At 42.6% G+C, this 27,358-nt stretch overlaps 1 protein-coding gene across 1 annotated transcript; it reads right to left on the bottom strand.

The window, feature by feature from the left end:
- Window positions 1–229: 229 nt before the first annotated feature.
- On the bottom strand, window positions 230–27,077 carry npepl1 (aminopeptidase like 1). Its single transcript, XM_041205289.1, has 12 exons — window positions 26,895–27,077; window positions 24,089–24,274; window positions 20,781–20,951; window positions 19,734–19,823; window positions 18,244–18,325; window positions 17,937–18,079; window positions 11,775–11,852; window positions 7,082–7,182; window positions 5,248–5,371; window positions 3,982–4,158; window positions 2,488–2,598; window positions 230–936 (listed from the first exon to the last, which is right to left on the bottom strand). Exons 1-12 carry the CDS (start codon window positions 27,042–27,044, stop codon window positions 769–771), a joined length of 1,581 nt encoding a protein of 526 aa, XP_041061223.1. The 5' UTR covers window positions 27,045–27,077; the 3' UTR covers window positions 230–768.
- Window positions 27,078–27,358: the final 281 nt, after the last annotated feature.

The following is a 27,358-nucleotide window of genomic DNA, read 5'->3' as shown; positions in this document are numbered from 1 at the left end:
GGTAACAGAAGCACAGGGAACTTTACTTTATGCTGTACCTGCCATGCAAGTTTGACTGATCTTGCTACTTTAGGCATGGGTAATATTGAGTTAAATTCGTTTACTGAAAACTGATTTCACATTCCAGAAACTGAGAGTCAGGGATAATGAGGATAGTCTAAAATCAAAGCTATCACTATTACTAAAACTGATACAAACACAAATTAAAAAGGACAGGATGACAACAGTAACTTGTGCAAAAGGATTTAATAAGATCAGTCATTTCAATCCGTTCAATACATTCAATCAAACAGAGAGTGTATTATAAAAGAATCAAACATTTGGTATAGCAATTTTCATTGCTTCATTTTGGGGGGAGGGTGTGGTGGTCTCAGTACAGCAGGGGCAATGTGTGTGCCCACTCTCCTGGTCGTTTGATGGCAATGATCCTCTTTGGATTTAATTTTGCTATTTTTGACAATGCTGCCAGAGAGGGGAAATAGAGTGAGAGTTTATGCAAATCGATACATTTTGAACAGACTTGGACTCAAGGGATGTCTTAAAGTTGGTATCTGAAGTAATGGTGGACATCAGTGATGCTCTGGCATGAGGTTTGAGCCTCTGGCTATTGCCACTTGTGAGCTCTCTCACAGTGACAAGCCAACCATGTCCTTAAGAAGAGCAGGGCACCCACTTACGTACGAGACCAATTATACCTGGATGGTTGGACTGCTGATTGATTGATTCATTACATCAGTGATGTGACAGTGTGCACAGCTTCCTCCTTCCTTACACCAGCCTTCTACGCTTGGACAAGCTGCCATCACCCTCGTTCATCGCATCCTGTTGGTCTGTGCCAGCGCCAAGCGGAGACACCAGGTTCAGCATGGTGTCTTTGGAAGCACGGCCGAACAGAGCCAGCAGGAAAGCCACACCAAAGCCAGTTGCTCGCTCGCCCTGCACGCAAAACAAACAGGCATTAAATGCTTTACACAATCGACTGTTCAATAATTGGCCAGTGACAAGTCTCATGAATTTAATGCTTTTAGCTTCATGTTTTCTTTAATCAGAATTAGCTAAAAGCTTTTCTGAGTATTGGAAATTATGAACTCTGAAATGTTGAAGGGTTCAAAGGTGGGATGGGTGGTACAGTGGTTGGAGATTGGTCCTTTCTTCTATCTTAGAGTTTGGCCAGTCCCAATATAGATATTAGTGGGCAAGGGCTGACAGCATTCTAATTCAGCATTAAACTGACGAATCGCGTTCAGACAGTGTGCAAAATGGTTGCAAATCCTGAGCTTTAAATTGAGACACCTTGTTGGGACAGTGTAGCAGGAACTTCACTCTGCATCCAATATTAAACTGGGAGTGTTTGATGGGATAGTGCATAGAAAACTTTACTCTGTATCTAATCAGTGCTGTTCCTGCGAGTATCTGGTTATTTTTTATTCATTCACGGGATGTGGGCTTCGCTGGCTGGGCCAGCATTTATTGGCCATCCCTAGTTGCCCTTGAGAAGGTGGTGGTGAGCTGCCTTCTTGAACCGCTGCAGTCCATATGGTGTAGTTAGGGAAGGAGTTCCAGGATTTTAACACAGCGACCGTGAAAGAATTACAATTTATTTCCAAGTCACAACAGACTCGAGGAACTGAATGGCCCACACCTCCTAATTCTTATGTTCTTATGGCAGGCACAACATTTTTTACAGGAATGAATAAACACCGTTTCTCACAGAAGCTTGATTTCTGAAGTCAAGTGTGTCATGAGTCAGAGGGAAAGAGATACACACACACAGAAAGCAAGGCAGTGAACGAGGGAGAGATCATCTAGGAGATAAAGAGGGCAAGAAAATGTAATGTGACAAGGAAAAGAAAAATACGGTTCTATAAATTAAGATAAAATTGCTGCAGAGGCATGATTTAAAATAGGAGGAACTGCTTAATTTTGCAAATCGTAGTGTGAGGACAACGATGTTGATAACAGAAGCATGTACAAGAAATTAACGGGCCAGAGGAACCCAACATATCCCAGCAGCTAAGTTATTAGTTCATTAGTTAAAGAAATTAAAAACCCCAAGTTGTTTTAGTTCAATTACTCTCCCACTTGTCTACAAACAAAGATCTTTAATACTTGGGAGAGGTGATGGGTTGCAGAATAACACAGCACTCACCCATTCACCATCAAGTTGCTTTGTGTGTTCATATCCCAGTAAATCATTACCTGCTTAATCGCCATCCTCAAGCTAGTTTTACTGATCAGATGATGCTGTTAGTTCACATGTTACATTATTTGCTCATTACAAAGAACAGTTGACAGTGCACACTCCTAAACTTTCTCTCAAGCTCTTCACCCAAGCCTCAAATTCTTCCCTTCTATCCAAACTCAGTCTGTTTCCCCACCTCCCCACTCCTGTATAAACTCTCCTACCCAGAAATCTTTCCTCTACACACATACAAACTCCCCCACTCTCAGCCACCAAGTGTTTTCAAAGTTGTCTCCTGTACTCACTGTGTGCACAGGGGAAGCAATGTCAACATGGACCCACACTCCAGGCCAGTCGAATCCAATGTGGGCACCAATAAAGAGACCTGCACAGGAACTTTGAGCATTGTCACGATCCTGAAATAGAGAGAGAAAATGAACTGGAAACCCAAGGATAGAGTCTATCTCTGCTCCTTTTCTCTACTGCTGCCAGCACTGCTCTCCCTCTAGCTAGGACAGGGCAGCAGCATGATCCACCTCCTACAAATTTTTCCACAAGCACACAATATAAACTTAAGTCAATGGTGCGTTCGCATCGATGCTGCCTCTCCTCAGAGAGGGTCTTATCCAAGCAACGGGGCAGGTGAGAGAGGTGGGACCATGCCAGACTGTAGACAAACCTACCTACACTCCACATACCCGTTTTGGCCAGAGCACTAAGTGAAGAGGTGAAGAAGTTCTGCTGTGGTGCAGAGGAGCAGTATTGGGGAAGACACAGAAAAGACAAAGAACAGTTATTCCTGTGTTGTTCCTAGCACTCCTTAATAAGCAGTTACAGGGAGCACTACTGATGGTATGGGAGCATTGAACTCAAGAGTAGAAGACATGGGCCACATGAGAAGCTCAACTTAAAATTATGTACATGGAATGAAGCATTGTAATACTCAGAATAGTTCAGTCAGTAAATGAATGTGGAAGGGCAAAGCAGTCCTAGATCAGCTCTCAGGCTCTAAGCCCAATCCAATGAAGGGAGTTGCACAGGAAGCAAACAGCCACTCTACTGACTTCATCACTGGTGGTTCTGCACTGCAATAGACTTGGAACAGCAGCTCTTAGTCAGCAACTTGTGAGTTGGTTCAATTTTACAGTGGTGATTATGTATTTTTCACGTGAACAAATATCCCATCAACATGTCCTTCTCTTAAAAGTCAGCCATGGCTCAGTGGTAGCACTCTCGCCACAGTGTCGAAAAACTTTGGTTCGAGTCTCATTCCAGAGGCTTGAGATCATAATCCAGGCTGACACTCGAGGTCAGTACTGAGGGAGTGCTGCATGGTCACAGATTTCAGATGGGTCATTAAATTAAGGGCCCGTCTGACCTCCTAGGTGGACATAAAAGATCCCACAGCACTATTTGCAGGAGAGATCTTCCTAGTGTCCTGGCCAATATTTATCCCTCAATCAACGTCACTAAATCAGGTTTTCGGATCATAATATCATTGTTGTTTGTGGAAGCTTGCTAAAATACAAACTGACTCTGCATTTCGCACATTACAACAGTGATTACACTTCAAAATTACTTCACTGGCTGTGAAGTGCTTTGGAATATCCTGAGGTTGAGAAAAGTGCTTCATAAATGCAAGTTTTTTTTCAAATGGTCCAGCATGAAGCAAAATAATGCCTTTGGCCCCCTCCCTCCGCTATCTGATATCAGAAGTAAAACTGAGACAAATAGGGAGCACAATCCCACTGCCTCCCACTCAGCGAGCAGTCTCTCCAAACGGCCCATTACACACTTACAGCAACAGAATTCTTCATATCAGCCACAGCAGAGGTGAACTCACTGAAGTGCAGTTCAGGACAGTAGACAAGAGGATGGGCAAGGTCCCCGCTACTCCGACCAGCCTTAACACAGGCCATCTCCCACTCTTCAGTGTTGCTCAAGACTGCAGCATGGTATTTCCCTGTACATATACCCTGCACAGAAAGAAGGGATTTGAATTACATCACAACAGACATTGTTTCCTGGACACAGCATTCTGATACAGTACACATACCATCTCAATGGGAGAAGCTTTTTGATTAACTTCAATTAAACTGAAAAGACAGCACAAAGAAAATGACTTTGAGTTTAAAGGGGGGGTGGGGGGGAAGGATAAAAAAGCTTTTAATGAATAAATAAATTTTTTAAAATCTTAAACAGTAAAAATACATCACATTTCTACTCTTTAACTCTGAAGAAGAGTCATACAGACTTGAAACGTTACATCTGTTTTTCTCTCCATTAGATACTAACATGCCTGTGTTTTTGTGGGGTATATTGATTCATTCGGGTCTCAGTATGTGTGTGAGGTACAGAACTGGGTCACATAGGGCTCAATGTGCAACTGTGAGTGACATTGAGGAACATTACTGGGTCACACTGGGCTCGTCCTATGTGAGTGAGACAGTGAGGAACACTAATGGGTCAAGCAGACCAGAAGGTCCTTAATTTGGTCCCTGGTCTGCACTGTTAATAAATTCCAGGTGACAGTGGTGAGGCTCCCTCAATGCATACAGCACCTTTGGGCTTGGGGCAGGGGTGGTGAGAGTGGGGGGTGGAAAATCACTTAGCTTTCCATTCCTCATCCCTCCCCCATACTATGCTGAAAATGGCCAGGTGTGGCCAGGTTCAGCACTGACAGCCACACATTGAAACAGCCAAATCACACTCCACTGTTGATACAGAATGAGTAGCAGTTGTACAAGAGCTGGAAGCTAACAACTGTTACACTGCACTCTAGCAAAGATCTCCAATTTTCATGAGGAATGGGAACAGAAAGAATATGCAGGATAAACTACGATGGGGAATGGGGCAGGTGAAGGGGTGGGGAAGGAAAATGAAAGCTTTTTCAGTCCCTACAACTTACATCTATTGTCACTGGCAGATAATGGCTAGGAACCACAATGGACAAAGGGCTGTGGGATTCAATGGAGAAATCAGGGTCATGAAGCAAACAGACCTCATGCACACATCTGCCCTAGCCTCCTCTTTTCCCCCTTGCCAGCCCTCCAGTTTGTGTATACCTGCGCTCCAGTAAGTGTAGCCATATCAAGGATGATGTCTGCCCCCAGATCTTTAGATGCATAAGCTACTCCATCCGCCAGCACCAAGCGGCCCTCAGCATCAGTATTATTAATCTCAACCGTCCTGAACACAAGAAAACACAATCACTTAGCAAAATATAGTAGGAAGGGGTTCATTAAGCTTTGTATTAAAATGGTACAGGTGACAGGGGATCGAAGTTAAAAGAAATTCTAAAATGTATGTAACTACCATTAATCAGCAATTTATGAAGCACGTTTAATCAAATTCAGATATTTAAAGATGTTAAAGATCCCATGGTACTACTGGATCAGCAAGGAGCTCTTCTAACTACTTGGTCAACATTCTTCCCTCAACCAATATCTCTATAACAAATTAACACTATTTTTTTAATTGTTCAATTCTAAAAAGGGTGCAGGAGCAGAGGGACCTGGGTTTATATGTGCATAAGTCATTAAAGGTGGCAGGACAGGATGACAATGTGGTTAATAAAGCATCCAGTAGGAACATAGAAGCAGGAGTATGCCATTCAGCCCTTCAACCTTGCTCCACCATTCAACCAGATCATGGCTGATCGTCTACCTCAACGTCATTTTCCCATGCTAAACCCATATCTCTTTATGTCATTTGTATCTAGAAATCTATCGATTTCTGTCTTGAACATACTCAATGACTGAGCATTCACAGCCCGCTGGGGTAGAGAATTCCAAAGATTCACTACCCTCTGAGTGAAGAAATTCCTCCTCATCTCAGTCCTAAATGGTCTGCCCCTTATTCTCAGACTGTGTCCCCTGGTTCTAGACACCCCAGCCAAGGGAAACATCCTTATTGCATCTACCCTGGTTAGGTCCTTAAAAATTTTGTACATTTCAATGAGATCACCTCTCATTCTTCAAAACTCTAGAGAATACAGGTTCAGTCTCCTCAATCTCTATATGCTAGACTTTATTAATAGGCACATGGAGTACAAGAGAAAGGAACTTATGTTAAACTTGTACAAAACACTGGTTTGGCCTCAACTTGTATTACATCCAGGTCTGGGCACCACACTTCAGGAAATATGTGAAGGCAGTAGCAAGAGTGCAGAAAAGATTCACAACAGTTCCAGGGATGAGGAACTTCAGTTACGTGGATGAACTGGAGAAGTTGGGACTGTTTTCCTTGGGAAGAAAAGGCTGAGAAGAGATTTGATAGAGGTACTAAAAATCATGAGGGGTCTAAACAGATAGGGAAAAACTTCCCACTCGTGAAAGGATCAGGAACCAGAGGTCACAAACGTAAGATAATTGGCAAAAGAAGCAATGGTGACACAAGGAGAAACTTTTTTACACAGCGAGTGGTTAGGATCTGGAATGCACTGCCTGATTGTCTGTTGGAGGCAGGTTCAATCAAGGGGAAATTAGATTTTTACCTGAAAAGGAAGAATGTGCACGGTCATGGGGAGAAAGCAGGGAAGTAGAACTTGGTGAATTGCTCATTTGGAGAGCTGGCACAAACACAACAGGCTGAATGGCCTCCTTCAGTGCTGGAATAATTCTGTGACTGTTCCTTTATATATAAGACATTGCATTGCAAAAAATTGTTTTATCATATGATAAGCAGTTTGGGAAGTGCAATAAGTTACTATCTAAAATGAGTGTTTCTTTTTCTAGTAACTTCCTATATTCCTTTTAGGAAATATATTTCCCTTGAAAATTGCCTGAAATAAAAAAATCACATTAAAAAAAACTTTACCCGCAATCAACCAAGTGCACATTTTTACCGCTGCAAGTGAACCCGTCTGCACTGCTGAGGGTTCACACTGCATAGCCTTACTTTCCAGAGTACATTTGATGAATATCGTCAGGTCTGGTTGCTCTGGGTCCAACAGCATTTTCAGCCAGGCAGAATACAGCATGCAGATTGTCCTTAAACCCCTGAAAGACAAACAGGACATGGCTGTAACTGCACCGCACACTGCAAATGCATTTCTGATACTTGTGTTGGCAGTACAGCACATTAACCCACTGAAAGCAACACATCATGACCACAAGAGATTACAAAAGAGCTGACGCTGGGGTCCACAAAAGGAGAAAACCTGTAACAGGGTTAAGGTTTATAAGAACTCTAGAAGCATTAGAAATAATGGGTTGAATTTTCAGTGGGTGCAGGGCCAGAATCGGGTAGGATTTCCCACCGCTAGCGTGGTCCTGCCTCCAAGCCATTTTCAAACAGATCAGGGATTAAAACAGCTACCTGCCCACAAATGGCAGATAGCCAATAATGGCAATTAAGGGGCCTTTCTCCCATGCTGCAGAGGGCCCTCTGTGGTGCCAGTGAAAGAAGGTGGCCACCCAATGGCAGACCAACAACTCAGTGTTCCAGAATAATTAAAACAAAAACCCTGGTGTCAATGTCGAAAGATGGCCACAGTCACAGACTACTCTTTGAAGCATTCTCCCTCTGCATTGGCAGTCTGGAAGCTTTTTTTTAAAGATTGAAAAGTGCTGAGAGACTGAGTTGGTAGGCTGCTGTTTTCTGTGTTGGACAGCCTCCTCTTAGCATCAGGAGCCTGCCTGCAGTTCTCAATTGGATGGTAAGCATGCCCTCTGGCCAGTAGTTGGCCATTCCTTTTAAAATCATGTTGGGTGACTATTTTGTACATGATGCAGGGTTAGGGCCCAGATTAGAAACTGCCAACTGGGTCCAGACCTCAAAACAAAGGTCCTGCCCAAAATGAGATTATTGTGGCAACAGGGAAATATGATGTCATTGAACTATCAAAACTCTAGTCAGCACCAAAGGATTTGAAATGAGTTCAACATTCTGGGCATAAAACATCCCAGAAAGCAGGCAGAAAAGTGAGATGTTGTAGGTATATATGTCAGAGGAAAGTGGGATGTAATCAAGTCGTTCCATTGGTGGGCAAAAAGCTGTACAAACAAACTGCTCTGATTATACATAAGACTATCTGAGCTATCACTAGGAATATGCTTATAGATATGCTAATACGAGACATCCAAGCCATCTTGAGAACGACGACAGTTCACTCTACAAGGAGAAGAGAAGCATATTCAACAAAAGGAAAGGTTATTTTAATGGGCAACTTGAGTCAACCTAATGCCAATTGAGAAACATAAATGATTTAGAGTCAGAGCTGGTATACGTAAGGCATAATTGCATCACGATCCAGTGCGTTAGGGAAGCCACAAAAGTAGTGAGTGCCCATTTTGTGTTAGTTAATCTTCATGTTACTCAGGTAACATGTAGCAAATGGCAATTGTGGAAGTATTGGGGACAGAAACACATAATGATTAAGTTCAATGAAGTCTGAAATTCTGAAACACCAAAAACTAGAAGCCAGGAATATAAGCTATAAAAAGTTAATTTCAAAGAAATGAGAGAATGACTAAGGGAGGTTGCTCATCAACACTTCTAAAGAAACAAGTGGAACACTCTTAAAGACATAATGTTATGTAAGATAAATGCAGGCCTAAAACCAACAAGTTCACTCCAAGCAGGTGTAACCATTAAAATGGATTATTAAAAGAATCGAGGCAAATTCTACAGAAAGAAAGGAGATGGGGTTCACTGGGATGAGTAGAAGAAAGTGCAGAAGTATGTTAAAAGGGTAATCAGAAGCAACAAGAACATAAGGAAAAGCATGGTCACACTCATCCAACACAATAGTAGAAGGTTGGTCAAAGAGGTAATCTGCAGAGAAGGTGCTTGCATTCAAATTAGAAGATGACCACAAATGCTCTGCCTGACTACTTCCTGAAAGTTTTCACAAGGGAAGATATGAGCAACATGCCCTCCCTGAACAGAGTTGATGTAGCACAATATGTAGCTGATATAAATGTGTTCGAAGTCTTCAACAGGCCAAAAGGTTCAAAAGCAATTAATCCTAAAAGTAGATAATATTTATCTCAGAATACCAAGAAAACAGAGGATATTTGAGAAAGTTCCATATGAAAGGTTATTAGTTACATTCAAGGCTGTGGAGATTCAGAGTAAAGATTATGTATGGGTAAGAAATTAGTTTTAGATTGTAAACCAATGCATATTTATTACAGGAGTTACTTAAGTGTGAGGATAGTATTGAATGGGGTGACCCAGGGCTTGGTGTTCAGACTATTACTGTTTCTCAATGACTTGCACTCATATGAACATATGTACATGCAAATTAGGAGAAGTAAGCCATTCAGCCCCTCAAGCCTGCTCCGCCATTTGATAAGAACTCAGAGACCAACAAAGCAACCAAATTTGCCTATAATATTAAACTGTGCCAGGTAGTGCAATCAGAGGAGGGAGTTCAGGTATTTTGAGTTAGAGGAAATATTTAAGTGGTCATTACAATGGCAGATGAAATTCAGTACAGGCAAATCTAAAGTATTACATGTAGAGAGGGATAACAAGCAGCTCACATTCACCGCAAATGCTGCAGAAATAGACAAGACGAAAGTTAACAAAGGGTTAGGAGTCTTAGAGAACCTGATGCTCAAGCTGTCCAACCAATGCAGTCATCAAAACAGCAGAATAAAAGTCTAAAAAAGTCATAATGAAACTGTAGTGTCCTGATCAGGCTGAGTAAAATATTCAGTTTTACACTGAGACATGCAAGTGATGCAGACTGTGCAGAGAAGAGCCACAAGGCTGATGTCTAGTGATGGGTCTGACTTAGGAAGAAAGATTGGAGAAACTTGGAGATTCCAACCTTGACCAAGAGATGACCTTACAGAGATATATAAGATTGCAAATGAAATAGATGACAAATCAGAAAAATTACTTTTCATTAGCTTGTAAGAATTGAACTAGGGGCCACAAGTTCAAACTAGTAAAAGGAGAATTCGACTGATATCAGGAAGTTTCTCTTCACACAGAGTCTTCAGTTTGGGATGGACTACAGGATAGAGTAAAGGAGGAACAAACCCTGGAATAATTTAGGAACCAGCTGCATTCTGGATGGATGAACTCAGGCAAGCTGAATGGCTGCCCTTATCTGTAACTACCTTTTGATTGTACAGTGACAGGCTGGCCATTTTCCCCATACAGGAAGTTTCAGATCAGGGATGAAGCCTGAGGCCATCCTGGCCTGTGTGTCTCAGTAACACACTGAACGATGCACTTGGCCACAAGGCCATTTTTTGTAAGTATATGCAGGTCTTGTTGTTACCTGCACTGCAATGTTTTCTCTCACCTTGGGCAGGTACAATTTAGACAAATACCTTTGCTAGAGGATTCTGGATTCCATTTGAGTCATTGGGCTCGACAGGGAGATAGGCAGGTTTTGTTCAGTTTGTGCAAAAGGTCCAAATTGGTGGAAAAAAAGACTAGAACTTGTCCCAGCTTGCTGTTGGAATGAGTATCAGGATCTCTTGTTTAACCAACACATCCTGACATTGTGAGTGAGCAGAAATCTCCTTAAGGATATGATTAACGGAGTTAGTTGGCTTGTCATTTCAACAGCATAAATTCATTTAGATCTTTCCCAATTTCGGGTTCAGTACCACCTGTGAACCAGTTGCTGCAATGGTGGAAACACTTGCAGGGTTTCTCAAGGGAAATAGGAGAACAACAATTAGGGGTGTTGGGAGGGAGGAGGTAATCGTACTCAATGCAGTCATACTCCGCAAAACATTAGCATGGGGTGAAGGTGAAACAGCATACAAAAGTTAGGTTCTGAGTGTAACATTAACCAGGCAAGCGTGATCTCTTGGACTATTATAATCTTAGATCAGCGAGTCAGATAAACAGTGAACTGCAATAAAAAAAAACAGCCAAAGCAGAGTGTTTTGCCACTGGCACACATCACTAAAATGAAACCAAGCAGGTTAACCAGTTTAAGTACCAAATGTCTTTTGAAACTTGCACGTTCGTTACTTGCTATAACTGATCTTTCCTTGGCGTTAAGGAGGAATTTACCTGATGTTTTCCCCCAAATTGGCCTGGAATTTCTTTAATCAGGCTTGTCAGAAGCTCATGTGGTTTTCAATTGCAGGGGGAGAGTGTACATTACTGTGATATACAAGGTATTGTGTGGGCCAGGCTAAATGGCCCAAAGGGTCTTTTCATGTCCGTTGCTGTTTGTATGAAGCTAAAATGGGTGTGAAGGCCCAAACTGACTCTGGAGTGCAGGAAATCGAGGCTCCCCCTTCAGAGTCTCATTCTACTTTCCTTCAGTGTCAGAGCAAGGCTCGACTCTGGTTTCAGGCTGTAAAATAAAACCGCTTTGCCCTGACACTGCAGTTGTAGTGTAAATGGGGCTCTGTTGCTCTGCTACAGAATACAGGCCAACTGCCAGACAGTGTTCTGTGATGAGGGAACTGTGTCGTAAGATCAGTTCTCCTTTCTGTGGAAGATAGACTTTGATTCCTTCACATTAGCACAGTGTGGCAGACAACCACCTGTAAAATTCAGCAGGAACTTCAACAGAAACAGATATCAGGAAAATAAACCGCTTCTGAACCAATCTTTCCTTTAGCAGAACACAAGACACAGCAAAAATAGTGAGCTCTGCAGCACTCACTTGTTTCACAGCAGCCTTGAAAGCCCCAAGAATAGCAGCAGCTCCTCCACAATCTCTCTTCATTCCTGGCATGGTGGTCTATGAAAGAATACAAACAGTTGCTTGGTAGTACAGAACTTGAGAGTTGCTGAAAGAAAGAGACTTTTTTTGTCAAAGCTTTTTGTCCTGCACTCATTAGGACATTTCGCAAGAATACAAATCCAAAGGAGACAACAAATTTACACTGTATGAGAAGAGTGTGCTGATTGGTTGGCAAGTGGAGTCTGATTGGTGGAGGTGTTGCTATCGAGAATGCATCAGTTGATGGTGGCTGACAGTTAACTGCAAAACATTATTTGGAATTTAAACCAGGCAGCTTAAGTCTGATTGGTGAAAGCATTGCCCTGCAGAATGAACCAGCAAATAGCTGTCACTTATTTTTGTTTAGCTGAAACAGGTGCCATCTGTGAACCCCAGGTGGTTCTCTACTACGGTCAACCGCAAGCCTACCTTCACTGGTCAACATACGCATTGGGTTTCTTACAGTTCCACAAGTTGTAAGATTGGCCTTGTCGACAACCTCGTAAATAGGGTCCAAGCCATTTGCTCACCATGCAAGCTTGATGCTGAGATAGGACGCATCAAAGGCATCCTGTGGGATAATGGCTACCCCCGATCAGATCATTTCAAGCTGTATATCATGCAAACTCATGAACGGGCCTAAGGCTGTGACCTTCGACACTGAAAAGATCAGTCTACCTCAGATTACCCTGGAAGGGCAAGATATCCCAAAAATTTGAGCAATAGGTGAAGCTAGCTGTTTCATGCAGTTACTATGCTGTAGCAACACAAATGATATTTGCCATTAACAGGATGCTGCTGTCAAGCCAAAAAGGCGTTCTGCCTATCACACAAATGAGTAATGTGGTAAATGAATTTCAGCGAGTGTCAGGCTAGGTATGTAGGCCGTACATCCCAAAGACTGGCAGATGGTATCAAATAGTATGTCCCTTCTGCTGTTCACAACGGGCAAACTACAGACTGTACCCAAGCAGCCCGTGATTGTAAAACTCAAAGCACACAGTCCAACAATAGATGTGATTCTGTGATTGGACAACATTTGCTAAATAATCCTCATTATGCTAAGAAGTACGCTGACAACTAATTTAAGATTGTCAGGTGTGGCTGGCAGTGTAGCTCATTTGCATGTACTGGAAGCTACATATATTAGTACACAGGGCTCTGTTCTTTGCAGACAGAAAGAACATGTACATACATTGTGCCTGTTTCAGCTAAACAAAATAAGTGACAGCCATTTGCTGGTTCACTCTTCAGGGCAATGCCTTAACCAATTGGAGTCAAGCTGCCTGGTTTAAATTTCAAACAATGCTTGCCAGGTAACTGTCAGTCACCATCAACTGGCACATTCTCAATGGCAATGCCTCTAATAGAGAGCCAACCAATCAGCACTCTCTTATGATACAGTATAAATTTGCTGTCTCCCTTGGATTTGTATCCTTGTGAAATGTCCTGATGAGTGCAAGACAAAAAGCTAAAAAAAAATGTCTTTTTGTCAGTCATTACAAAATACATTAAATACAAATCTTCTGTTTGTGCACACCTCCTGCTTTCCTGTCCACATTTAAAATGGGAACTTGTCATGCTGTAATTGGCCCCTCCCCACTCAATGAACGTGTGGCAGTACCACCACTGGCAGATGGGCGTGATTGCAGAAAACAGTTAGAAAAAAGTTACAATACAGAAACAGACCATCCAACCCAATCAGTCCACATCAGCACTCACACACCATGAGGAAATATGATCCTATTACATTTAACTACCCTATTCCCAGATCTCGTTAGGCACGTTTCCTTTTTAATCTAATCTTATTAACCTTATTGAAACAGATAAGATCCTGAGGAGACTTGACAGGGTGGATGCTGAAAGGATGTTTCCTCTTTAAGATGGAGATGTGAAGTAATTTTTTCTCTCAGAGGATTATTTGAATTCTCTCCCCCAGAGAGCAGTGGAGGCTGGGTCATTGAATATTTTTAAGGCTGAGTTGTCCATGAGTCACTGAAAGTTAATATGCAGGTACAGCAGGCAATGAAGAAGGCAACTGGTACACTGGCCTTTATTGTAAGAAGATTTGAGTATAAGGAGTAAAGATAGTTTAAAACAGTGAGAGGAGAGCTGGGATTTCCACAGTTTAAAACAGTGAGAGGGGAGCCGGGATTTTTACGGTTTAAAACAGTGAGAGGGGAGCCGGGATTTTTACGGTTTAAAACAGTGAGAGGGGAGCTGGGATTTTTACGGTTTAAAACAGTGAGAGGGGAGCTGGGATTTTTACGGTTTAAAACAGTGAGAGGGGAGCTGGGATTTTTACGGTTTAAAACAGTGAGGGGGGAGCTGGGATTTTTACAGTTTGAAACAGTGAGAGGGGAGCTGGGATTTTTACAGTTTGAAACAGTGAGAGGGGAGCTGGGATTTTTACAGTTTGAAACAGTGAGAGGGGAGCTGGGATTTTTACAGTTTGAAACAGTGAGAGGGGAGCTGGGATTTTTACAGTTTGAAACAGTGAGAGGGGAGCTGGGATTTTTACAGTTTGAAACAGTGAGAGGGGAGCTGGGATTTTTACAGTTTGAAACAGTGAGAGGGGAGCTGGGATTTTTACAGTTTGAAACAGTGAGAGGGGAGCTGGGATTTTTACAGTTTGAAACAGTGAGAGGGGAGCTGGGATTTTTACGGTTTAAAAAAGTGAGAGGAGAGCCGGGAGCACATGGAGAGCGGACCTGTGAGAGAAGGGCAGCAGTGGCAGGAGATAAAACCGGCGGCAGAGAATCCCTTCAACCTACTTCAACTGTCAGGGCCAAAGTGTGAAGTCACAGGAAAACAGGTAGCTGATTGGTGGGGATCTCTTCCCTGTCTCTTTTTATTGGACAAGTTTTAAATCAGGAGACGTTATTACAGCTGTACAGTACAGTTAAGAAATTAACTTTTAAAATATTTAACATCCAAATCAATTAATTAAATGGAATAGAGATGGCTGGGCAGGCAATGTGTTGCTGCTGTAGTGTGTGGGAGCTGGTGGGCACTGGTGCCACCACGGTGACCACAGCTGCAACAAGCGTTGGCTGCTCGTGGAACTTCGGCTCAGAGTTGATTAGCTGGAGTCCAAGCTGCGGACACATCAGGGAGGGGGAGAGTTACCTGGACACTGTGCTTCAGGAGGCAATCACATCCCTTAGATTAATTACAGCAAATCTGGTCTGTGATCAGGGACAGGAGTGTGTGACTGTGAGTAAGGCAGGTATGGGGATCCAGCATTTAGCTTTGGAGGAGCCTCAGCCAGTGCCCTTATCCAATAGGTATGAGGGTCTTGCTCCCACAGTGGACGAGGGCACAGACTGCAGGGAGGATGAGCGGACTGACCACAGCACCGTGGTACACAGCGCCATTCAAGTGGGGGGAGAAAAGAGAAATGTAGTAGTAATAGGGGATAGCATAGTCAGGGGAATAGATACTGTGCTCTGCAGCAAAGTCAGAGAGTCCCAAAGGCTGTGTTGGCTACCTGGTGCCAAGGTTAAGGACATCTCTTCTGGGCTGGAGAGAAACTTGGAGCAGGAGGGGAAGGACCTAGTTGTCGTGGTCCACGTAGGTGCCAATGACATAGGTAGGACTAGGAAAGAGGTTTTACTGAGGCATTACGAGCAGCTTGGGGCTAAATTAAAAAGCAGAACCACAAGGTAATAATCTCCTAATTACTACTTGAGCCACATGCAAATTGGCATAGGGTAAGTAAGATTAGAGGTAAATGTGTGGCTCAAAGATTGGTGTGGGAGAAATGGGTTCTGATTCATGGGGCACTGGCACCTGTATTGGGGAAGGAGAAAGTTGTTCCATTGGGACGGGCTTCATTTGAACCATGTTAGGAACAGTGTCCTGGTGAACTGTATAACTAGGGTTGTAGATAGGATTTTAAACTAATTAGTGGGGGGGAGAGTTCAATTAAAGGGAAGTTTAGAAAATCAAAAATAAACGAGAGAGCATAGGTGCAGGGTAGTGAAGAGGCGAACGATATTCAAAGTGTTTCATTTGAACCATGCTGGGACCAGTGTCCTGGTGAATCATATAATTAGGGCTGTAGATAGGATTTTAAACTAATTAGTGCAGGAGGAGGGTTCAATTGAAGGGAAGTTTAGAAAATCAAAAATAAACGAGAGAGCAGTGGTGAAGGATAGTGAAGAGATGAACAATAACCAAAGTGCGTCAGGAAGGGCAGAAAATATAAGCAGAAGAGTACAGCAGAAATCAGAACCAGAATGATTAATAATGGTAAAAAGTCAAAGCTTAAGGCTCCTTATTTGAATGCATGCAGCATTTGTAACAAGATAGATGAGTTGACGGCACAAATAGAAATAAATGAATATGACTTGATAGCTATTACAGAGACGTGGTTGTAGGGTAACCAAGACTGGGGACTCAATATCCAGGGGTATTCGACGTTCGGAAAAATAGGCAAAAAGGAAAAGGAGGTAGAGTAGCTTTGTTAATAAAGGAAGGTATTAATGAATGATTTGAAAAGGAATCAGAGAATTAATTTTATAAGCTGTTTTCAGATGAAGATTTAGATTATCAATTGTTTGATTTTCACTCAAGTGACAGTGCTGAGGGGATTACAGCATCTGTGTTTCATATTCTTTACACCGAGAATTCAGAAATAAGGATTTTTCAATAAACATTCTCAATACAGAAGTTGAATTAAATATTTGCTTGGGCTACAATACAATATTATAAATGTGAGACTTTAAGATTTCAGGTGAAAAAGAATGTTCTGGAAGGGTGTATGGTGGCCATACCATATCTCTGCCTGGAGAACAGGCCCATGTGATCTGGTTGTCATGGAAAAGAAACCCAAACCAAAAGCTACTGAAAATCAAGTGACAGTTTTCATACCTTGACACAGAAAAGGGGCAGTTGCTTTTTGGACAAAGTGACACCAAGAGGGAGAGAGCAAGAGACAAACTGACTTTGTGTTAATAGCCAAGCAGCATGCTGGTGAGAGGTCGTTTCTGGAATACTCAGACTGAGTGGAACAATTTCTGAAGGAATCTGGAAGATTCAACCACACATGGCAGAGAGCAACTTGGGACTGGTGCTACATATCTGCCAGCAGTGTGGTGCACAGCAAAAAGAATTACAAAATGTATCCTCATTACGTTAGTTAGTTAATGTGAAGGTGCCTTTCCTTTAGTTCTATATATTAGTTGTCTTTTAAGTACTGCTTGATTTGTGTTGATTTTAGTTTGTTTGTCACAGTAAAGGTCTTAAAATGTGAAATCTTGTGCTTCACTTATTTCCGTTGGTTGTTTCGGAAATTCATCCTTCTTTGAAGGGTTATTGGTCTCTGCTGGGATCGTAATAACTAATTCAATTTGTTTTTCTGAATGTTTTGAAAATAAGCTGGAAATTGAATCAAGAAACTATCTGAGGTAGATTTTCAGATGGTGACTCTGAACACACCAGTGAGTTTTAGCAGCGTGGGCAGAGGATTCTTGGGCTAGCATTGAGGAAATGGTCTTGGAATTTAGAGCTTGTGGAAGTAGAGTCCAATGTCTGGACAGGAAGGGGGGTGTTCCTACAGTTTGGTAGCATTGTGGAGAGGGAACTAAGGGATTGATTGAACAGGGAGAGAATGCAAGGTCTGGTAATATTGGGATAAGAGGAAAAGAATATGGGGAAACGTCATTAACAGGTCTCCCCAGACCCTGAAGTAAATTATTTTAGATTAGTTCTTGGAAAATAAATAAATTAAGACTTTTCAGAAGCTGATAATTAAAATGTTTCAATTTCTAAAACTGGCTCCCTCATTCCTCCTAGACTGAGGCTGTCACATAATGCTGAATTGAGACATTCTGTTTGTAGAGGCTGGTGGAAACTATCCAAATTCCGTTTACAGCTAACAAAGAGAAGACAATAACATCCCCCTTCACAGGACTGCAATTGCACCTGGCCCCAGATGTGAACAATATTCTATCATAACACTTTACAAGTGAGCTCCAGTTTCCCTGTTCTCTATTTTGGCAGATATGCTACTAGAAAATGGGGTTAGGAATGTGACTGGATCTCACAGTAATTGCTAGTGTTTAACTATCCTAGTACCTGTCACACTGAGATTCCTACCTTCCCTTTAATGCTCAAGCCTCCTGTATCATATACAATGCCTTTGCCGACCCAGGCGATGGTCTGTGTAGCACCCTCCGGTGAATAACTGAGAACTGCAAGTGCAGGCGGATATACTGCTGCCTTCCCAACGCCATATATACCTAGAAATGATCAAACAGAAGCGATTAAATGTTCACTGAAAATTAAACACTACTCCCATCTTCGGGGCTATACTGCTCCTGTCAAGTATCGGCTGCACACGTTGTGAAACGCTACATCCTGTTCACAGCTCATTTAAGGCAGAGGTGAGGAAATAGAAACCTACCTCCAAATCCTTGTTCCTTCAGCTCCTCACCCCGGATAATGGTTGGAACAATTCCCAGTGCATTCCCAACCATCTTTATTTCCTGTAAAATGAAATATCCATTGGAGTGAATAAAGTCTCAGGCTTTATTGATGTTTTAGTAGGTAAATGCATTGCTTGACATGGCATCAAGTCATGCAGATCACAGAGTTCCAGAATCAACCCCTGGTCTATGATGAGTTAGCTGATCTCAGAAAGGGTAGTATTAGAGCCTTGATACCCTGACTTGAGAAAAATTAGCCAGTGTTCCTATTCCTGATCAGTATTCAGTCCTTTCTCAAAAGGCAGGGGTTTTGTGTGCACATGGATGTCAAGTGAAAACAGAGTTGAGCTCTGCTGTGATTTCGCTCATTGTCAAATAGCTTGCCAAAACAAACTGCCTGGGCTCACACAAAGAATGGCCAACTGATCGATGGAAATGCAATCCAACAGGAGAGGATGTGTGTAAACAGGAGGAGTATAGTGGGAAGCATAGCTGAGAGATTGTGTGGTACATTGGATGAATATAGCTAGGAGGCTGGTTGGTACAATGGATGAGTACAGCTGGCAGAGTGGGTCAGTAAAGTGGGTGAGAACAGCAGGGAGAATGGGTGAGTACAGCAGGAAGAGTGGGTGAGTACAGTGAGTGAGTATAGCTAGGAGACTGGGTGGTACAATGGACGAGTACAGCTGGGTCACTGGGTGGTACAATGGATAAGTACAGCTGGGATACTGGGTGGTGTAATGAGTGAGTACAGCTGGAATAGTGAGGATATAGTGCTTGCCTTTTATACCACCCAGATTCCTAATTGTGCTCGCACAGTGTCCCAGCTGTGCTCACCACAGCACTACCCTGTTCCCCTAGCCATTTGTATTTAGATTCATGATCTGAGCATTTCCCACCAGATGAAAACTCAGATCAGTGGCTTTACATAAAATTTCACCAGTTGTAAATGTCGAGTAGATGCCAAAGACTACACCATGTACAGCTGGAATATCAGGTAACAATGACCAATGGGTCAACACTTCATGAAAACAAAGCTCATCATCCAGATAACCTTTTCTTCATTCTTTCATGGGGTATTGATGTCATTGCAAGGCCAGCATTTATTGCCCATCCCAAACTGCCCTTGAACTGAGTGGCTTGCTCGGCCATTTCAGAGGGCAGTTAAGAGGCAACCACATTGCTATGGATCTGGTGTCACATATAGGCCAGACCAGGGAAGGATGGCAGACTTCCTTCTCTAAAGGACCTTAGTGAACGAGATGGGTTTTTACAACAATCAATGATAGTTTCATGGCCACCATCACTGAGATCAGCATTTAATTCCAGATTCATTTAGAACCGCATCTTATGAACTATCCACTTGGTCCCACGACCCTTAGCACCTTATTGTCTGAGGTCCGCCGTGGTTCCTCAACTGCAACTTGGAAAACCAATTGTACACCAGAATTAAACCATGGCCACTCACCTCAAGAAAAGTGTCGGTGTTCATTTCATTGCAGGGCGTGTCCACTATTCGAGCTGCCAGGCGGATTCCATCAGCAGCACTCGCTAGACACTGTAAACAAGACAGAACGTGAGTAAAGCAGAAATCCTGACATTCCCAAAATAGCATCCGGTGTACTTAGTGTACATACTCTTGCCCTTGGGAAAGAGCCAACATTATTTCAGCACTGTGGAGATGTACTACTTCAGATCTCCTTTTACCCCAGCAAGGTACATACTAACATTGTCTGTGGGTATGCCTGAGATGGTCCTCAAGGCTACCAGGAGTTTGTCTTAAACCTCGGGATCACAACTACTGCTCAAGTGCAGGATAAACACCAGCACAGACTGGTTGGGCTGAATGGCCTGCTTCCTATGTTATAAATTTTATGTAGCTGGGAATACTAAAGTTACTACAAACAGTAATGGGAGTATGAGCTACTTCTGCCTTATCCATATCCTTACAAAAAGGAGGAATATTCACAGGTAACATCAATGAAAACTGTCAATAAATATTGTGGCATTTGATAAAACTGAAGCGAGAAGGAAATCTCTAGGATCTAAACCATGAGACACACTACTACATGGAATAATATAACCAGCAGTTTCTAGGTTATGTGATAACAGAAGACGAGAATGCTATCGCTGAGACACGTCAATACAGAATTCGTGACTGAAGCAGTTAACTCATCAATATTTAAGTATAGATTAGGAAAGGGAAATAAAGGTATATGAGCATGCAGGGTTAGGAATGCTGCTCTGGCTGAGGGTGAACACCAACGAAGACTGGTTGGGCTAAATGGTTTGCTTTGGTTTCTTTGTTCATTTCTTCACAGATGCTGCCTGACCTGTTAAATATTTCCAGCATTTTCTGTTTGTATTTCAGATTTCCAGCAACTGCAGCATTTTGCCTTTTAGATTATTTTGTTGCTATGATTTCTATATAATTAACTGGCACACTGGAAATACTATCCGAAAAGTTTCACATTCACAGCATTGACTTTAGCAGGGAGGCTTTCTGATCAATTACCTCGAGTGTTGTTTCTTCAACTGGGCCGTTATTCTGTCCAACCAGCAGGAATTCCACTGTGACCACGCGTTTGTCTGTGCGCCTCGAGGCACTGGATCGGCGGGAAAAGAGCGGGAACGCCCTTGCAATCGCACAACCAGAAGCAAAAACGTCAGAGCGCTCACATACCATCTAAAAGAGGAGGAAATCGCATCAACACAAAGTCTTGACACTTAATTTTATTGCCACAGTTGTTCTCTCCACAGTAAATATCATTCAAAACTGCAAGTGCAAGCAACCAAACCCTGCCCAGACTATTTCATTCTCAGCTGCAGATTCGAACTACAGCAACAAACATCATTCAAGTTAATATTCACTGACTCCTCATCTTCCTCTGTTGGGAAATCTTGGTATATGATAGGGCCATTCACCCAGAAACTGTGAAATAAAGAATTTTCAGCTTAATTCCTCTTCCCCTGCACAATGTTAATACAGATACAGCGGGTCAAGAGTGAACAGCTGCTGGCTAAATGGAACCGTCTCAAATATTGATACAAAACTTGTCTATGCCTTAGAGACTTCAAACAAACTTTGGAAATATTAGCAAGGTCTCATGGGTCCTAACTGAAGAGCTCCCATCCAGCACAAAAGGAACGAGTGAAAAATAAAAGGAAATGTCTGGCAGAACTGAAACGTACGACCGCTGGAAAGAAAAGACTTGAATTTGAATGGCCATTTTTGGTAGTGAAGGTTGAGGGATAAATATTGGCCAGGATACCAGGGAGAAACACCTCTGCTCTTCTTCAAAATAGCACCAAGTGATATTTCACTTCCACCAAGAGGGCAGACTGAGTCTCAATTTAATATCTCATCCAAAAGGTGGCATCTTCAACAATGCAGCACTCCCCCAGTTCTGCACTGGGATATGGCCAGATAATATGTGTAGCAAAGGAATTCTCTGCAATAGAGCCTGGAGATAGCAGTCCCTGTCTAGTATCCACTCGACCAGGCTGCACAGGGTGAATATTTCCAGGAGGCTAAAAACAGGTTTTTTGAACAAAGGAGTTCTGGATGATGTCTGTGGATCAGCACTGACCTGTAATGGTACTTACCATTTGTTAGCTTCCTTCAAGGTTCTACAATTCTTAGCAACTTGAACAATGTTATTGAGGGAATGGGGTGGTATAAGTGGATTAATACACAAAGGTTGATTCACTGATTCTGAAACCCTAGGGGAGATTGGGCTGTAAGACAGCCAAACTGATTCTCCAACCCATGCTCCTCGTTGGGAATACGGGTGAATCACCCCTTTTGTCTACTCAACACTGTGGGTCTAGGTGAAAATCTAACCCACAGTGAGGTGATGCCAGGGTGCTGTGGGAAAGGAGACACAATGCAAGCCAGCCTAGAAAGAAAACACAAATGACCGGGCTAACCTGGAAAATATATACAGATTGTTTGTGCAGGATGTGGAAATGCAGTGCTGGTGCAACAAGGTTCTTATATCTGGGGAGGATAAGAAACAAATTAGAGGAACACTACGCTTACTCCATGTGGTACCTCCACTTAGAGTGCTTGTGCTAAGAAGCAATGCCAACCTGACCCAGTAAAGAAACTCACATCTTGACAAGCATAATATTCAGCAAGAAAACATGCTTGGCACCTTTGAGCTGCAATTGCACGATTTTCACAAAGACTCAGATCTAAATTTCACCCGTCACATATATCACAAACACACCAAAGTCAATTGTTTTGAAGTAATCTGCTTTTAATGGTATTGGGTGAGGAAGGAATGTTGAAGACACCAGGAGATCCCACTACTTTTCTTCCAATAATGCCCATAAAATTGAAGCAGCAGCCTTTTTATCAAAGGACTATTAGACAAACCTTCAGCGGGAAGCAAACCCTTAGCTTCTCATTTCCAATAATGAACCAGGGATGAAGGTAAATTCTTGTGTTCCTCTCCAGGATAGTCATTTATCATCAAGGCTGTTTGGTTAGTTTGAGATTTGAAACCAATCCTTTTCCAACCTTCTAATGTGCCTGAAAACCCCAACTCTTGCTGGGGTTCCAACAGCACTAGTCGCCTTCTGGTGTCTTACTCTGTCCATTTGTCATGTGTAACCTTGTATATTCAATTGGGTATAGCATCACAGACAAACCCTTTCCTATGAATTATTCAATAATGATTAGCAGCACTAACCATAGCTCATTTGTTCAGCTAAATTAAACTAAAGTGAGAACAGGATCTGGTGTAGGTATGATGCCGCCCCTGCAACATCAACACTCACTGACAAGGCTCATACACTAGGCAAGGTACTGGAGAGTTGGGTAAGAAAAAGAGAAGCACATGAGATAGCAAGTGAGCCAGTAAGAGAGCGCGAGTGAATGGGCAAGAAAAGGAACGGGATAATGAACAGGATAGCCTCAGAGAGAGAGAACGAGTGCACACGACAGTGAGAGAGGTCACATAATACAGAAAGAGCAAGAGACGGAAAGCAAAAGAGAAAGTGGGAGAGAAAGAGCAAGAGAGTGAGAAACAAAGGGACATGCTCTGTGTAAGAGCAAAGGAGAGTGTAAGAGCAAGAAAAAGATATTGGCAACAAATAAAAGAATTATGTGGAGGGAAATATCAGGACACAGAAGGAATTAGTGAAGAAACATTAAGCGTAGAGGACACAGGCACCAGTGGTTCCAAGCTAAATGTTCAATTCAGCCAAAATAAAGAGGCCCGATGGAGAAAAATCAGATGGATGCACACACAAATCCAAAAGATTGATCCGCTGTCATGGTGGGAACAGAGAAACCCAGGGGAGTAAAACACACAGATATTACAGCAGAGAGAGACAGACAGAGTCAAAAAGAGATGCACACAAAAGATAGGGTCTCAGAGGGCTCACTCATTTATAACCAGGAAATATCTTGTGTACAGCATGCATTTACCATACTCCAGACATTATACTATGTCACTGATGAAAAATGATTTGTTTTAAGAGAAAATTCAGTCAGTGACATGGAATTTGCAATGAGTTACAAATTCCTGGAAGTGATCTCAGCAGTTCACAATCAGCTCCAATTATCCTGCTTTAACTATTGAAAGCAATGGCCTCAAAAGAGCAGACCGGGTTGTAAAGGGCAGAAAAAAAAAACAGGAAATGAGTGGGCTTGTTTAAAAATAGTTCTCTAACTTTAAGCTGTAACAAGCAAAATACAGGAATATTTACATGTATGAATAAATACCTCAAGGGATACTTTTTCTCCTTGAGTATTCCTGTTCAGATGTCCCCTTTCACCATTCCTGTGCAGCATGATCAGGGAATCGTACTTACCAAAATGCAGCGATTGACTCCTCCAGGCAGACAGCTTCGCACCAGGCGGGTGAGGAATGTCGCTGCTGATGGGCTGTTATGGCGACTGACTCGAGAGGGGAGGGCAGCAACTGTGGCATAAGTCAGGTACAGGGGGCAGTTGTCTGTGGGGTTGGGATTCAGAGTGCCCAGTGCTGTCTGCCAAGCCTGTGGAAGGGAAAGGAAAACTTGCATTAATTTAGTGCCTATCATGGCCTCAGGAAGACCAAAGAAATTCACAGCCAATTAAGTACTTTAGAAGTGTAGACACTATTGTTGCGTTAGAAACATGGTAGTCAATTTGCACACAGCAGGATCCCACAAACGGCAATAAAATAATGACCAAGTAATCGGTTTCACTGACATTGGTTTAGGGATAAATATTGGCCTGGACCCCAGGATGAATTCTCCTGCTCTTTCACAAATAGTATCATGGAATCTCTTATGTCCACATGAGAGTGTAGAGGGCTGCTGCTGAACCAGTATTACAGGTTGTTGGGTTGCACAATGGTTGGAATGAGTCAAACCTGATGGATTCAACCTCCAGGAGATCATCATCACAGAAGTACAGGGAGTTGTTCAGTCCAAGGCTATGAGCGTGCAGAGCTTGAAGTGTCACTTGTTCCAGCCTCTGTATGGACAACCAGGGTGACTTGGGGAGGGGGGATTGGATTTTGCATAGCATTTGAATAAATTGTGCATGTTTTCACAGGAAAAAAGAGGAAGTGGAGAGGTGATATGATTGTTGTCTTTAGGATTCTAAAGGGATAAGATAATGCAGACCACAATAAGCTGTCTCACCTTGTCCAGAGCAGTAAAATCACAAGACACAGCCTGGACTTCAAGGCAGGTAAATTGAAATCTAATCTGCAGAATCATTATTTCAACGAGTAATTGATCTATCTGTGACTCTTTTGGAAGACAATCTGAGCAGATACCATTGATTCACCCAAATATTATTAGGTAGAATTCCTTCAGAAAGTAATATTTTGTGATACAGTATGTAAGTGTGGTGAGTGTAGCATGCTTAGGAGGAACAAGTGACTTTGGACCTATGCAAAGTTCTCCAGCACTGGGGTTTCTCACACAACATGTCCGGGTCTGTTGTCATTAAATTGGCACAGATTGAATGCGATAGAAACCAAATCTACGATTGTTGTTATGTCTTCTGGTTTTCATAGGTTAGAAATAATCACACTTTAAACTCAATATGCTGGAGCTTCATCAAGTGTATTTCTTTCAGTTCTCCATGGGGCTGGTGGACCGGTAGGCTGATACATTGTTGCTCAGCACATGACTCCAGTGCAGCAGTAAAATGTGACACCCTGAATGTACATTTTTATAACAATTAGTTCCTATTCCATTACAAACAATATAACAGCCCCCTTTCTCAAAAAAAGGCCTCTACATCAAAAAAATTATTCCAAGTATTAATTTTCTTTTTCTAAGCTTTTTATACATAAACTGAACACTTTTAGAGCCAGTTAAAGCTTGTTTTCTTTTCTCAGAAAAACATTATTCATGGTATTGCTTAGGTGGTACGATGTTGTGCCTCCATCTTGCGGATTTGGCATTCATCGTTAAGTACATTTTACTGATGACATTGTGTGTGTTGCTACTGGTGTTGTAGGAGTCACCCTTGACGTTGCTAACATTTTCAATCCACTGCAGCATTAAATTCATTTTAAATGTTGAGTTTTTAACTCACAGGTACCCACGGCTACCTTGTTACGTCTTTGATTCCCATAAATTAAAAATAATCATGCCTTAGACTCCAAATGCTGGATCATCAGAATGTATTTCTTACAGCTGTCTATGTTGGACTAATAAGGCTTGCTGTTCAGCTCATGACTCCAGTGCAGCAGTAAAATATACATTCCCATAATAATTAGTTCTTATTTCTTTATGAACAAGATTACAACATAATATCATGTGACTATCAGGAAGATAAAGACAAATTGATCTTTTTGTGTCTAACAATTCCTAAGTCATTAGGATTTAATAAATTTAATAATAGGTGTGTCAAGTGTATTTTGCCCACTTCAGCTGTGAACAACACCCTGGAAGGTCATACCTAGGCCCTTTGCAAACTTTCAGCTTGCCTCTAACCTTCACTTTGATCAGACTTTTGACTGCTGATATTTTACCAGAGGGGTATGATCAAAATGGTAATGGAGCAGTCTCAGAAGCCAGGATTTTTGAGGGGAGGGGGTGAAATTAGAGACAGCCAATGTATCTATACCAACTTCTATACAGCTAGTTCAACAATAAGTCACAGGCAGCAGCAAAGACCATGTCAACACTGGTCTGCAGATGTGGAAACAGCACCTGGTCATGGGCCAACAGTGTGAAGGCAGGAACTTTGGATTGAAGGAAGCAGAGACACCGGAGAGATGTTCAAATGTCTCAAAGGGTTCTAAAGAAGTCATACTGGACTCGAAACGTTAACTCTGTTCATCTCTGCACAGACATTGCCAGACCTGCTAAGTTTTTCCAGCATTTTCTGTTTTTATTTCAGATTTCCAACATCCATCCACAGTATTTTGCTTCTATTTACGTGTTCAAGTGGTTGGGAGAACATTTCCCTCATAGTCTAGAACACAAACTGTCCCACAGGCAAGTGCCAGTATAGACAGGGCGTCCCTGGGAGGGTCAGGGTTTGCTGGGTTCGGGTATAAGACGCTGACTATTCCTCAGGGACTGAACCGTACCCTCACTGAGGGACAAAGTCCAAAAGCAGCAGCAGCTCCAGCTCCAGCTCCCTCTCCCTGTCCCCGAGGACTCTCACCTCCTCCGTCACTTGGGGCAGCAGCTTCCCGCTGATCTCCTCCCAGCGCAGCTTCTGCAGGTTGCCCAGCTGCCCCACGATCAGCAGCGGCCGACTGGGGGGCTCCGATTGCCCGGAACCAGCTCCAAAGCGCAGCTCCACACCCGCCATCTTCGCCAACCTCCCGCCGGGAGTCCGCCCCCTCTTCACCTTCCCCCCGCTACCCCCCGGCTCCTGCCGGCCGCGCACAAAGGTTCCGCTTCCAGAAGCACCGGCTGCCTTGTTGCAGCCAGGCTCTGTGGGTGACAGACAGACAGACCACCAGAACGTGAAACATCAAACTCCTTGGAGCTAATTCGATTTAGAAAGATGCACAGTTTTAGCACCGATGATTTTCTATCAAAACTACAGAATTGTAATGAATCTTAAAGTTTGTCTGTGTTTCTGGGGTTATATCTCAGCAAGATAGACACAAACCACCAATT

The sequence above is a fragment of the Carcharodon carcharias genome, chromosome 14, assembly GCF_017639515.1.
Source record: "Carcharodon carcharias isolate sCarCar2 chromosome 14, sCarCar2.pri, whole genome shotgun sequence".
In the NCBI taxonomy this organism is placed as follows: domain Eukaryota; kingdom Metazoa; phylum Chordata; class Chondrichthyes; order Lamniformes; family Lamnidae; genus Carcharodon; species Carcharodon carcharias.
The sequence above is the reverse complement of the archived record's forward strand: the minus strand, read 5'-3'. Positions and strand labels throughout refer to the sequence as shown.

Coding starts and splice junctions, on each gene's coding strand:
- npepl1 (XM_041205289.1), bottom strand. CDS start 27,044: ATGGCGGGTGTGGAGCTGCGCTTTGGAGCTGGTTCCGGGCAATCGGAG. Junction 24,275..26,894: donor TGCCCCAAGTGACGGAGGAG/GTGAGAGTCCTC, acceptor TCCCTTCCACAG/GCTTGGCAGACAGCACTGGG. Junction 18,080..18,243: donor GAAGGAACAAGGATTTGGAG/GTAGGTTTCTAT, acceptor GATCATTTCTAG/GTATATATGGCGTTGGGAAG.